At 32.2% G+C, this 12888-nt stretch overlaps 2 protein-coding genes and 1 pseudogene across 2 annotated transcripts; 2 read left to right on the top strand and 1 right to left on the bottom strand.

Moving 5' to 3' along the window:
- The first annotated feature begins 409 nt into the window (after positions 1 to 409).
- On the top strand, positions 410 to 2479 carry LOC111276505 (protochlorophyllide reductase, chloroplastic-like). The gene is made up of 5 exons (XM_022862248.2): positions 410 to 568; positions 661 to 759; positions 1037 to 1568; positions 1662 to 2020; positions 2127 to 2479. The coding sequence occupies exons 1-5, from the start codon at positions 515 to 517 to the stop codon at positions 2280 to 2282; spliced, it is 1200 nt and encodes a 399-aa protein (XP_022717983.1). The 5' UTR covers positions 410 to 514; the 3' UTR covers positions 2283 to 2479.
- Positions 2480 to 3694: 1215 nt separating this feature from the next.
- On the bottom strand, positions 3695 to 4519 carry LOC111276179 (norbelladine synthase-like; annotated as a pseudogene).
- A 956-nt stretch (positions 4520 to 5475) lies between these two features.
- Positions 5476 to 8180, top strand: LOC111276506 (ribosome biogenesis protein BRX1 homolog 1-like). Its single transcript, XM_022862249.2, has 8 exons — positions 5476 to 5760; positions 5877 to 6018; positions 6226 to 6304; positions 6451 to 6575; positions 7042 to 7143; positions 7445 to 7513; positions 7604 to 7702; positions 7862 to 8180. The coding sequence occupies exons 1-8, from the start codon at positions 5552 to 5554 to the stop codon at positions 7991 to 7993; spliced, it is 957 nt and encodes a 318-aa protein (XP_022717984.2). The 5' UTR covers positions 5476 to 5551; the 3' UTR covers positions 7994 to 8180.
- Positions 8181 to 12888: the final 4708 nt, after the last annotated feature.

The raw sequence follows: 12888 nt of genomic DNA, 5'->3' as shown, positions 1-12888 counted from the left end.
AAAGACCCCAATTTGTCACAAAATCTCCTTCTACGTCTAGCAATTGGCTGCCAATAGCCCCTCATCCATTCAACTATACCCACACCAGAGACCACTCGTTGTCCCTTTCAATCCTCCCATAAACCAGCCCCAACGACAGGGAGTGGAACATATTGGGGGGGGGGGGGGGGGGGTGGGGGCGCGTGGGTGACTGGACCAAAATATCCCTATACTAACACGAAAAAAATATTGTTAAAATATCATTGGAAATCCAATCTCAAAGCCTCATTGGTTACATAGGATTGATGCGGAAGATAAATTCGTCTGCTAATTATCTTATCCTTTTGTATATGTGATATCCAATAATTTTGCTCTTTTGTCACATTACGAATCAATTGCCTCCTTATATATGCGTTACTAAAAGTCTGTTTGACACACTTCTAACTTCTTTACAGTACTAACGCTCAGCGTCACTTTGGTCAGTCCATTTCAGAGTTTATTCAAGGGTCTTAAAGAACCCAATTCAAAATTGGTAATGGCTCTACAAGCTACTGCTTTGGTTCCTGCTACTTTCTCTGTAACCAAAGAGGTTTGTTTTTGAGTATTGTAGTGATGAAATGGATGTTGTTTTTGCAGTTTCAATTTGGGGTTTGACATTTTTGGGTGTTAATTGTTTTGCAGGGAAAGTCTAGTGCATCTTTCAAGGATTCAGATCTCTTTGGAATTTCTCTCTCAGGCCATGTCAAAGCTAACTTCAGCTCTTCTGCATTAAGATGCAAGGTAGTTTACAAAACTTTTGTTGTCTTTGTTCTTGTTTTGTATTTTTCATGTTTATTTGTAAAATTATGTAAGAAGAAATATTGAAAGTACATGTTCAGTCATATTTAATGAAAATTATGATTTAATAGGTTGGGATTCATTGACAGGGGTTGTACTGTGGGTATCTCAGCATAGTCAAATTGAATATTGAAGATATGTTGTTTTGCTGTTTCTGTTCTTTAAATTGGACAACATTGCTGTTTTTGCTTGTAATTGAACTTTTTTTTACCCATTACAGAGGGAATTCAACCAAAGAACCGGAGCTGTGAGAGCCCAAACAACAGCTACTGCTACTCCTGCAATCGACAGACCTGCAATGGATGGAAAGAAAACTCTAAGAAAGGGTAGTGTTATCATCACTGGTGCCTCCTCTGGATTGGGTTTAGCCACAGCTAAGGCCCTGGCTGAAACTGGGAAATGGCATGTTATCATGGCCTGCAGGGACTTTCTCAAGGCTGAGAGAGCTGCAAAGTCTGCTGGCATGTCTAAAGAAAACTACACAATTATGCACTTAGATCTTGCCTCGTTGGACAGTGTCCGTCAATTTGTGGACAGTTACAAGCGATCAGGCAGGCCTCTTGATGTGCTTGTTTGCAATGCTGCTGTTTACCAGCCAACTGCTAAGGAACCCTCTTTCACTGCTGAAGGATTTGAGCTTAGCGTGGGAATTAACCATCTTGGTCACTTCCTTCTTTCCCGTTTATTGCTTGATGATCTGAAGCAATCTGATTATCCATCAAAGCGTCTCATTATTGTTGGTTCTATTACAGGTACTTTACTACCAATGCGTTCAGAATGAGCATTTTATAAAACATTGTGATATTGATGATCTAACTTGGTGTTGTTTACATACAATGAATCAGGAAACACGAATACCTTGGCTGGAAATGTACCTCCAAAGGCCAACCTTGGGGATCTAAGGGGACTTACAGGGGGACTAAATGGACTAAACAGCTCTACAATGATTGATGGTGGAGAATTTGATGGTGCCAAGGCCTACAAGGACAGCAAAGTCTGTAATATGCTCACTATGCAAGAATTCCACAGGCGATTCCATGAGGAAACTGGCATCACATTTGCTTCCCTGTATCCAGGTTGCATAGCTACCACCGGCTTGTTCAGGGAGCACATTCCCTTGTTCAGACTCCTCTTCCCTCCATTCCAGAAGTACATCACCAAGGGCTTTGTCTCTGAAGAGGAAGCTGGAAAAAGACTTGCTCAGGTATAAACAAAGACCAAGACAGTTAACAATCATAGTGATCTTGTATATTGCATGAGCTATGTTTTATGTGTTGTGAGTTAACACTATTTTATTGCTTCTAATGTAGGTTGTGAGTGATCCTAGCTTGATGAAATCCGGTGTTTACTGGAGCTGGAACAAGGATTCGGCTTCATTTGAGAACCAGTTGTCTGCTGAAGCCAGTGATCAGGAGAAAGCGCGCAAAATCTGGGAGCTCAGTGAGAAACTTGTTGGCTTGGCCTAATTTAGAGCCTTAAGGCGCTTCACTTAATCTTTGCTTGCGGGAGAGCTTTAATATTGGCGAATGTCTGATACATTGAATGAGTGTAGATTTTGGACTCAGATGGTGTGCTGTTGTAAACATCCTTCGTTTGTAGATGTAGCTGACTTTGTGAGTTACAGTTGACAATAAAATTACTCACCCTGGTTGCAAATCTCAAATTACTCTCGCATTGTCAGTAAGAAAATAAAAAGAAAGAAAAAAAAAACGTGGCTCAATTTTTTAAACAATTTCTGATGTTTTAATCATGCTACATTGCCTCTCCATGGGGCAAGTGGTTGAAGCCAACTTGTTAACGAATGAAGAAACATGGCAAGCGTTCCCTTGAGTCAAATTGCCACTAATAGCTAATAGTTGCACGGACTGTTGGTAGAGTTTTAGAATTTTAATTTCAACGATCAGGTTTAAATTTTGACAATCTCATATACGATAACAACAAATTGCAAATTGCTACTGATACGGAAAATTTGATGAGAAGATGACGAGGTAGAATTGTGCAGGATGTTTAATGAGAAATGGTATCTGAGAAATGTCACTGAAAAGACAGCATTGCTAAGGACATCATAGATTTGATTACGACCGAAACTTTTAAAGGATGAAAAGGCCGTTAAGGATAGTGAGACAAGTGACAATCTTTTTAGTTTCAGCCATTGGTATGCTTCATCCTCAACTGCAAGCATGGATATAGTACTAACTTTAAATTGAATGATGGACAGAAAACAACAAATAGAATTTTCTTACAATTGAATATGCTTTGAAATACGAGGGCTTTTGGTAGGAAATTCATTCTTTTTTTTTTTTGGTCTTTATTACTAGACCAATAAGCTGCAGGCAGGAAATTCATTGTGTTATCTAGTTTGCTACCTCAAATTTGGAGGACAATCAAACTCAAAGTTTGTCACCTCTTCTATATATAGTTATATTTTTAAAGGAAACCAAAAGGTGGGAGTCCATAGACCACACTAGTGAAACAAGGATTTTTCTGATTGGATTTTAATTTTTAGTCAATGTTGAAAAAGAGAAATGTTTCTTTCAACAAGGAGTTGATGATATGAGATATATTTAGATGTAATCTACTACTGTTCCCAAAAAAAAAAAAGAGTTTTTTTGAAAAATTAGTTGATGGTTTAGAAAAAAAAAAGGACTTTAATTGTCTTTTTGTTGGATATGTCAATCTCACTTGCCAAAGTATATTTATATTTATATAAGGTGAGGAAAATTTTGGAAACGTTGGTAACTATGCCTAATGTGGTTCATGTTAAGCACAACTTTGCTTTCTAGTTACCTTAGCAGCAATTGATCCAAATCCAAAATGGAAGAGAATGTATAAAGTAAAAAACAAGCATATATGCCTCCAAGACCGTAAAACTTTATCAATTTATGACGAATCCATAACTCAAATGTAAGAAACTGATTTCATCAAAATCCTACCCCCAACAACAGCAATTTGATGAGGGTAGCTTCTAGCCAGTTAAATAGTCTTTATTTCTATGCATCATGTTGATTCTCAAGAAATTTTTTGGCAATTTGAGCAGCGGCTGCGAATAGTTGGATATTAGGCTTTGGATGCTTAGCTTCGATCTATTTCTTGACAGCATAAAAAATTTTAGATTCGATGATGCTTGAAGTCTTGTTTTTCTCTATAATATCAAATCGATCAATTTGAACTGAGCAACCAATTGCTAGACATCCACCTTGCAAGCTTTGTGCCACTTTCACCCTCTTTTGGTCATCAATCACAGTGAATCTCTCTGTGTAGCTTGAATTCCCTGATTCATTGAAACTATCCATGGTCATCTCAGACCATCAAAACCGAAAAGAATGATAAAGAAAAACATGGTTTTTAAAGGGTATTTTTTTTTTTATATCAAGTTTAACTACCTGGAACAAAAGTGAGTTTGAGAACAGTGCCAACTCCACCATCACCTTTCAAAACATCAATGCTTTGGATGACATTTTTGAGCTGTTCTGCAGCAAGTTTTGAGATTCCAAGGTTTCTGTAAATCAGCCAAACTTTACTTGCTGGCACATTCAATTCAAGCTCATTGGTAAGCTGCTTCAATTCCTGAGAATTAACTCCAATGTAGCAAGCAAAAAGAACAAAGATAACGAAAGAAATTTGCTTAACCATTTTTGCAATTTTACCTTTTTTGCTTGCCCTAGCCTTGGAATGATTTTTCTGATTTGTCTAAAGCTGCAATTACCAGGGTTTATATAGAGCTTAGAAATGAGGCAGGATCGTGCATTAAAGAGATTTGATAACGAATTAATGCTACAATTGAATGGTTCATGCTAATAAATGTTAGATCGGCTGCAATTTTGTACAAGAATCCTGGTTGTCATAAACATGGTTAAAAGTTTGACTTAATCACCAGATTTTTTATTTCATTTCGAAAAAATGTTCGTCAAAATTCATGAATGCTAGCTTTTTGCCGGACTAGTTTCCTTTTCTTTGTACATCTTCTTCCCTTTACCATTGCATTTACTAACAAATCAAGTCAACAATTGCGAATAACAATTGGCATCAAAGAAAGAAAGAAAAAGAAAAGACTTCCTTAAAATAACATTGTATTTATGAATAAGTTTACCATAAATTGGTAGATCGCACACTTAAATTATTCAATGAAATTTTGTCAGATCAAAAGAGGCAAATATTTGGAACAAAAATATAGGGTCAATTAACATTACTTGCTTATTAGAGAAAATAAAGAACACTCTTGACTAATGTCTTCTAGTCTCTTTTCACGTTCAATTCTTATATTTTGTGTTTTTTAATTTCCTCAACTCAATTATCTAATAATAAAATTATCAAGCACTCGAATTTTTTTTTTTATATTTAAAATTATTAAAAATTCAACTTAATCACTAAAATATAAAATATAAAATTTTTCTAACATATCACATAATAATTGACATCGAACATTTTGCTCCAAGAAAATGCATGTATTTCTAAGTTGCTTCCAAATTTCCTTTCTTTCAAATTAAAAAAATAAAAATAAAAATAAAACTAAAGCCGAAACCTCATCAGCCCATATCTAGCTTCCTAAAATTTTGGACATGGGCACTCAAGGAGCCTCAATTCTATGCACTCCAAACCCAGCCCATTTATGAAAAGGCGTAGTCTGGTTTTAACTAGGGTTTATCATAGCTAAAAATCTTCCAGTTTTCTTCTGTTTGTTCCGGCAGCCAAAAACACAAAAAAGCTGAACTCTTTCAATTTTCTTTGTTAAACAATGGGGAAGAAACGAAAACACAGCGAAACTCAGGCAGTTGAACTAACAAAGAAAGATGAAGGAGCACCAGAGAGACCAAAAAGGACACTTTTGGGTTGGAAAGACAAGGAAGAAGTTCAGAAACTAACTGGGTCTAACCCTGAGTCTTCCCACGTTTTTAGAAACAAGGAAAAAGTTATGGTAACATGTTCACGCCGCATTAATTACAGGTTTGTTGGAGAAAAATGTTTTTTTTTTTTTTTTTTTAAATTTTCTTTGCCTGAATGTTTGGTGGACTTTGTTTTTGATATGGGTTAATGTTTTTTCTTTGTTTTGGTTGTTGTAGGTATAGGCATTTGATGTTGAACGTGGTTTCACTTTTGCCTCATTGTAAGAAGGATAATAAGGTTGAATCAAGGAGTAGTAAGGGGGCTACCTTGAATGAGCTTATTGAGTTGAGGGGTTGTTCTTCCTGTCTGTTTTTTGAGGTAAATATTTAAGCTTTGTTCTTTTTCTTTAAGCAAAATTAAAGTGTAGCCAATTTTGATGCACTGTTAGTTAGAAATATCAAGTTTCATGAGCTGCCAAAGTTTGAGTCACTAAGAGTGTATAGAATTATAAACCTTAGGTCAAATGTAACCCTTTTGAAATGGTAGTTAAATTTATTTATGTACAACTCCTTTTGTTTATGCCAGTGTAGGAAACATCAGGATCTTTATCTATGGATGGCAAAGTGTCCCAGTGGTCCATCTGTGAAATTTTTGGTTAATGCCGGTAATATTTCTCATTTAATTTCTTAAAATGCACTATTATGACTTTGACCCTATTATATACTTGAGTTTCTTGATGTTGTTTTGTTACTATTGCAGCATGGTGATTTTCATGGTTTTTGGTGGCTTAATGAATTTTGTTCATTTCAGTGCATACAATGGAAGAACTGAAGCTCACTGGAAATCATTTGAAAGGTTCACGTCCTTTGTTGACTTTCTCGGGTAATTTCGAAAAAGATGCTCATTGGAAGCTTCTGAAGGAGATGATCATACAGGTTATTGATGTTTTTTCTCTATTTAAATGAATGTTCTTTTGCTATTTATGTTTTTAACACATGGATGAAACATGTACTTACTCTTTGAATCAACTCATTTGAGTTTTTTCCACCATTTTTGGGCCTGTAGCATTGTAAATTCAAATTCTCTCTGATAATACGTGATATAAATAATAGACGTTTTTATACAATTTTGTTTGGACTGTTCCTCTGTTCATGCATGTCCTCTATAAATGCTTTTGCTTTCTGGCTTGTGAAATGATGTGAAGGATGTTTGATATAATTGCTTTTTAGGCTGGTTCCTTTCTGTTTTCTTTTGTGTCACTGAGATAAAGTTATAACAGTTATTTGCTCACCAAAGTGTTGAGATTCAGTTTCCTGGTTTTCTGGATGTTTCACTTAAACATAATCTGGGGTGAAAATGAGGATATTCACTGACACTTTCTTTTCTATTGTTTTCTGTCAGATATTTGGAACTCCAAAGGAGCACAGGAAATCTAAACCTTATCATGATCATGTCTTTGTTTTCTCCATTGTTGATGACCACATATGGTTCCGCAATTACCAGGTTTGCGAAGTATATGCTTTTCGTAATTTGTGTGCAACATATTTGCCGTTAGTACAAATCAGCATGCTTGTGTGATTTCATGCATTTGCATCTTCTTTATTTGTTAATGGAATGAGCAGAATAAGTTTGTGTGATTTCATGCATTTGCATCTTCTTTATTTGTTAATGGATGGATTAACTTTTGGCTTCAACGAACACATCTGTTTCCTAATGCAGATTTCATATCTTTGCATCTTTGTTATCTGATGATGAATGAATTAACTATTGAATTCACTCATAAAATTGCTGTTTTCTAATGCAGATATCTGTTCCTCATAATGAATCAGACAAAATGGTTCGAGGGGGACTTGATAAAATGACCCTTGTTGAGGTATGCAGCGATATATGCTTTCTTATTTATATAATGTGATTTTCTAGTACTTGTGATGCTAATGTAATTCGTCATACCTGTTCTGTACAGGTTGGTCCTAGATTTTGTTTGAATCCGATCAAGATATTTGCTGGCAGCTTTGGAGGTCCAACACTATATGAGAATCCCTACTATGTATCACCAAACCAGGTTAGAGGATTTAACTTTTAATCTTGATTTCAATGGTGTAAGTAATGTCTGGTTAATGAGATTTTTATAGATCCTGTTAAAGTTGGGTAAGAGTCATGTTCCTCTTTTACAGATTTAATAATTATTAACAATATGTGCCCTCTTTCACAAAATTTGTAGATTCGAGCATTAGAGAAACGGCAGAAGGCTGGGAAGTACGCGAAGAAAGTTAAAGCGAAGACAAGGAGGAAAATGCACGAATTATCTAATCCATTGGAGCCTGATGAATTTGCTGATATGTGGAGAGAATGATGCGTCTCAGGATCCTTTTTTCTTTTTGCAAAAAAGAATCATCATCTACTAAAATTGTTTTATATCCAGTGTGAAACTGCAAATTTTGGTTAATTCTCTCAACTTTTCATTTTGTCCCTGTGAGAATTTGGTTAGATCAATGGATCGGTTATACAAAATGAATCAAAATGAGATATTTTTAGTATCATCTACATTCTCTTCTTGAGTTAATCATTTATCAAATGCAGAAATGCTGCGATTGTTAAAGCAAAACTCCATCGGTACCCTGATTTACTTGGTTCCTGAGATCGTTGAACATTGTTTAGTCACCGAGCAGTTAATTACAAAGATGCCAGCTGCTATCAGCCATAATCACACTTAAAAGTATGGTTGTAGACCATTCTTAAATCCACTTACCGGCACTAGATAATCAAGATGCTTATGATCTAGTTGGCTATGATTAATGCAGAACATTCACAAGGATTCACTTCAACATCAACCTGGGGAGCACAAGTATACAATTGAAAAGGCAATTTTTTACAGCAAAAACAATTGGGTATTCTTTCATTTATTTATTTATTTTTTTCAGTACAAGAACATAAGATTTTGATCCGCAGCCTTACACCCCGGCCATTCAAGTTAACCCAGGATGCAATATCAGATATTATTGCGATTAATAAACTATCCTGACAAATGAAGAAAGTAGAGTACTCAAAAAAATTTGCTGTAATCAGTAAACAGCCGGTTCTCAAGGCAACCTGTCTGAAAATGAGACAATCGGTGGTCCTGTTGGATACCCACAAGAAAGAGTCCCGTGTATGCTGCACAAGGGCCAATATCAACACTATTGAAACTAAGATATCTCATCAAAGAAGCAGAACTGCATGCGTATCCAAAATACTCAATTCCTTGACATGATAGGCTTCCATGTAATACCAATGTTACTAGATGCCAAACATTTTCAAAGAATTCAACGTTCTATGATGACGAGAAAAAGTTAGCCAAAAGCCAGCCTTTCGACAGTCGTGATCAAACTTCTTCAGTATGATGACGTCATCGTCATCGTCGTCTTCGACGTCGAATTAAGTGGCATGGTGGCGCTGTTGGTTTTCCGGGTCGGGTTTCGGGTGAGGGTCGGGCATTGCTAGAAATTATAATACAAAGTAAGATTGAGGACTGAAAGAGCATTACTGCCCGTAGTCAATGCAGTCAACCAGTCAAGCGTTTTTATTTTTTATTACATTGCACATATTTCCTAATATTTTTTACTTTTTTTTTCCCTTCCAACATCCTTTTTTTTTTTTTTTTTTTTATAATTTATAAGGAATTTGAATTTGATAAATTCATTACTTAATTTATTAAGACTACAAATTGAAGAAGGGGATTTGAATATAAATGTTGAAATTAATCTATTTTGATTGTAGCTTAAAATTTTGAGTTTTCATTTTTTGATTGCTTTTGTTTTATGATACCACTTAAAAGTTTAATTGGTCTTTTAACAAACGGATCATAGTTTGGGATAAGAGGGAAGAACAAAATGTATTAAAATTTGAATATTAAATTTATAAGATGTCATATCGTTAAAGTAATTATATAAATTAATTGAATTAAAATTTAAAATTTAAATTTTAAGAATTATATTTTATACATTACAAGTTAAGTTTTTAATTTTATAAACGAGATTAAAAACTACTACATATCTAATTTTTTAATTAAAGTTTTAATATATATTAAAATATATGCATCACTTGTAATAATCTAAAAACTTTAGAGTGAATTGGATAATTGTTCAAAATTTAATTGGTTTAATTTAATAATGAACACATTTATCATATCAATGTAGTGAAAAGTGGTTACTAAATAGGTACTTACTTTGCCCTTAAATTTCTACTTGTGCCAAACCAAAGAGACAAAGTAGCTAATTTTGCTTAAGTCTCATCATATATATTGTATTAAGAGAGGTGCTAAATGCATTCTAGCCTTTTTTCTTTACAACCTTACTCCTTTTTTTTTTTTTAATTTTTTATAAATAAAATTATTTAATTATCCTTTTTCCTTCACACAAGTTTTCAGAAATAGAATTTTTAAAAAGTCATATAACTTTTCAAAAATAAAATTTTGAAATATTATAAATATTTTCAAAAATAAATTTTTTGAAAGTCAAATGACTTTTCGAAAACCTATTTTTAAGAGGTGGGATAATGAAAATTTAAGAAACATTTCAAGTAACATTTTCACTATCTCATTTTTTGGAAATGAATTTTTGAAAAACTATATGATTTTTCAAAAATTTATTTTTTAAAAGGTTTATGATTTTTTTAGAAATTAAAAATTTTTAAAAAAATTGGAATATAAAGAGAAAAATGGGTGTGCAATTAGCACCTCCTTTGTATTAATTATAAAGCTATACATTTGTTTTTGCCGATCAAAGTAATGTACCAACAAGATGAGATTGCTCCATATTTGTTTCTTTAATTTCATAGGTTTTTGTGGGCAGACTAGATGAAATTGATTCTGGCTTAGATGTCGATGCCCTTCTAGATGTTAGCAAATGAATTGTTTGAATTTAAAATTTAGTGCCACTTATAACTTTTCCTAGAAAGATAGAAATGGCCAAAATGAATTTGCTTCAATTTTCTTCTTGTCGTAGTAATTGGGCGGAGTGATTGACCCGCTAACAGATTGAAAATAAGCATTTGCTTGATTTTCTTTTTCGTATAAATTGGTATAGAGTAATAGACGGGCAAAAATATAATTGGGTCCCACTCATTTGCTAATGATAATTATGTGTTAATTTGATAATGTTATTGTGGTTGAAAAAATTCGATTAAAAAAAATGTTTGAAAAGTATTAAAAAAATTATGATTTAAATATTTTAAAGAGTTTATATTTGATATATTGTTAATGTATAAATTTTATATATTAATGAGTAAATATTAATCTTTAAAATAAATATAAAAAAATAAATTTAATTTATTGATAATATATAAAATTTGAGTCAAGTGTTTAGTTTAATATTTAAGGCATGGATCTAATCTGACTCATTCTAATAATTATATGTTATAAACAAATAATTATAATTTAAATAAAGAAAGGATCAAGTTATACTAAAAAAATTTTACATTTTTTATATCTTCTTTTAACTATTAATTTTAATAGATATAATAGATGAGATAGACAAATAAAAACGTAGTTTAATCTCATCCCTTGAATCTATTAAAATTAATAATTAAAAAAATGTAAAACTAAAAAATCTTATACTAGTGTAAGTTAATAAATATGCTTAATAAAAATAAGTAATGTTAATCCTTAATAAGTTAATAAATATGCTTAATAATTTTATACTAGTGTAAGTTAATAAATACGTTTAATAAGTTAAGAAAAATTTTATATTAGTGTAAGTTAATCCTTTTCTATATAAATATGCTTAATTAATAAATAAGTAATGTTAAGGATTTGCTAATTATTAATAAAGATAAAGGATTTGCTAATTATTAATAAAGATAAAGAAGTAAAAAAAAAATACACTAAAGAGTAAAATAAATAAAACAAAAACTAATCATTAGATTAATAAAATTTTCAATCTTACCTAACAAATTAAAATTCAAGTCATTGATGGCTTGGGATGGCGGTCGTTCTTCATCTTTGAAAATGTTCACCATCTACATCGTCACCATCACCATCTCTTCTCCTCATATATACTTGAAGAGCGTCATTCAGTCCAAAACCAGTATCACTCAAGCTCTCATCTATCTCATTTGTCTCCCACCTTTCTCAAGTACACATTTGGTCTCTAAGGTAAAATTATTCTTGTCTTTGTTATTTTTTTAATTTATTTTCATGTATAATGTTATCATGTTTTTAATTATCAATTTAAAATTTCTATTTTTTTTTATTTCTTGTCACAAATTTTCATTAGCTTGCAGGAGTTGATTTCTTTGCTGTATTTTTTTTAAGTTTACAAAGGTTTGTTTCAGGAGTTGATTTGTAATCTTGCGTAGTTAGAATTTAGATTAAAGTTTAAACTTAAAATCGAAGGATGCTGTAAGTTAAAGTGACTAAAGTGTTGGTAATTTGCTTGAATTTTAGATTGAATTGAAGGATGCTGTGTTAGATTTTAGTGTGATTTGCTCATTATTTGAAATGATTATCATTTCAATTTTGGCTTGAAAAAGAAATTTTAATTTGACGGTATGATTGGGCCTTGACTCTACTTTTTTAATTAGGGTCGAACTTGAGCAAAAATCGAAATTCAAATGATTAATTGTATCAGATTGAGTCTAGTGCAAGCATTTGAACTGTTAATATCATGCCTATGCTCCACCAATAGACGTGTCTATTTTATAGTTTAGAGTCCCATTAATGAATGCTAATAAGAATAGATTAAAAATTATTCAATTATTATTTTAGGAAAGTTTTTACGTTTAATGAATTACTTATACTAAATTAAAAAAAAAATGTTTTCTTTCCTTAAATGACACCTTAATTAACATTTTTCTACATTTATATATTTTGCATTGTTAACACCAAAATTAATTAGTTTTAGCCAATATTTTCTTTTAAGCTTCTACAGCAAAATTACTACCACCTACCACTGCACTTGTTCATTAAGGATTGCTCTAATTTTACGATAACATTTCGTTTTATATTATTGGATTGCAATGTTTCTTCCACCTAATCAAGGAACCCTGTACAATAATATAAGATTTATAATATATGTTTAAAAGTTAAAAAAAATAAAAAAAATACAAATGTAATTGTCTATAATGCTTGATTTATTAATTATAAAGTCAAGTTTTCAACATTTTAATTCTTTAAAAATATTTTTTATTTTGTAGCAAATGTAATTTTTATTTTTTACTTTTGCAAAAAAAATTAATAATAACAATCAAACAAAATTTTAATTGTTTTAAGTG

The sequence above is a fragment of the Durio zibethinus genome, chromosome 25 (genome assembly GCF_047325235.1).
Source record: "Durio zibethinus cultivar Kanyao isolate XHJ-2024 chromosome 25, ASM4732523v1, whole genome shotgun sequence".
In the NCBI taxonomy this organism is placed as follows: domain Eukaryota; kingdom Viridiplantae; phylum Streptophyta; class Magnoliopsida; order Malvales; family Malvaceae; genus Durio; species Durio zibethinus.
The sequence above is the reverse complement of the archived record's forward strand: the minus strand, read 5'-3'. Positions and strand labels throughout refer to the sequence as shown.

Coding starts and splice junctions, on each gene's coding strand:
- LOC111276506 (XM_022862249.2), top strand. CDS start 5,552: ATGGGGAAGAAACGAAAACACAGCGAAACTCAGGCAGTTGAACTAACA. Junction 6,305..6,450: donor GAAATTTTTGGTTAATGCCG/GTAATATTTCTC, acceptor TGTTCATTTCAG/TGCATACAATGGAAGAACTG. Junction 7,514..7,603: donor ATAAAATGACCCTTGTTGAG/GTATGCAGCGAT, acceptor TGTTCTGTACAG/GTTGGTCCTAGATTTTGTTT.
- LOC111276505 (XM_022862248.2), top strand. CDS start 515: ATGGCTCTACAAGCTACTGCTTTGGTTCCTGCTACTTTCTCTGTAACC. Junction 760..1,036: donor CTTCTGCATTAAGATGCAAG/GTAGTTTACAAA, acceptor TACCCATTACAG/AGGGAATTCAACCAAAGAAC. Junction 1,569..1,661: donor TATTGTTGGTTCTATTACAG/GTACTTTACTAC, acceptor ACAATGAATCAG/GAAACACGAATACCTTGGCT.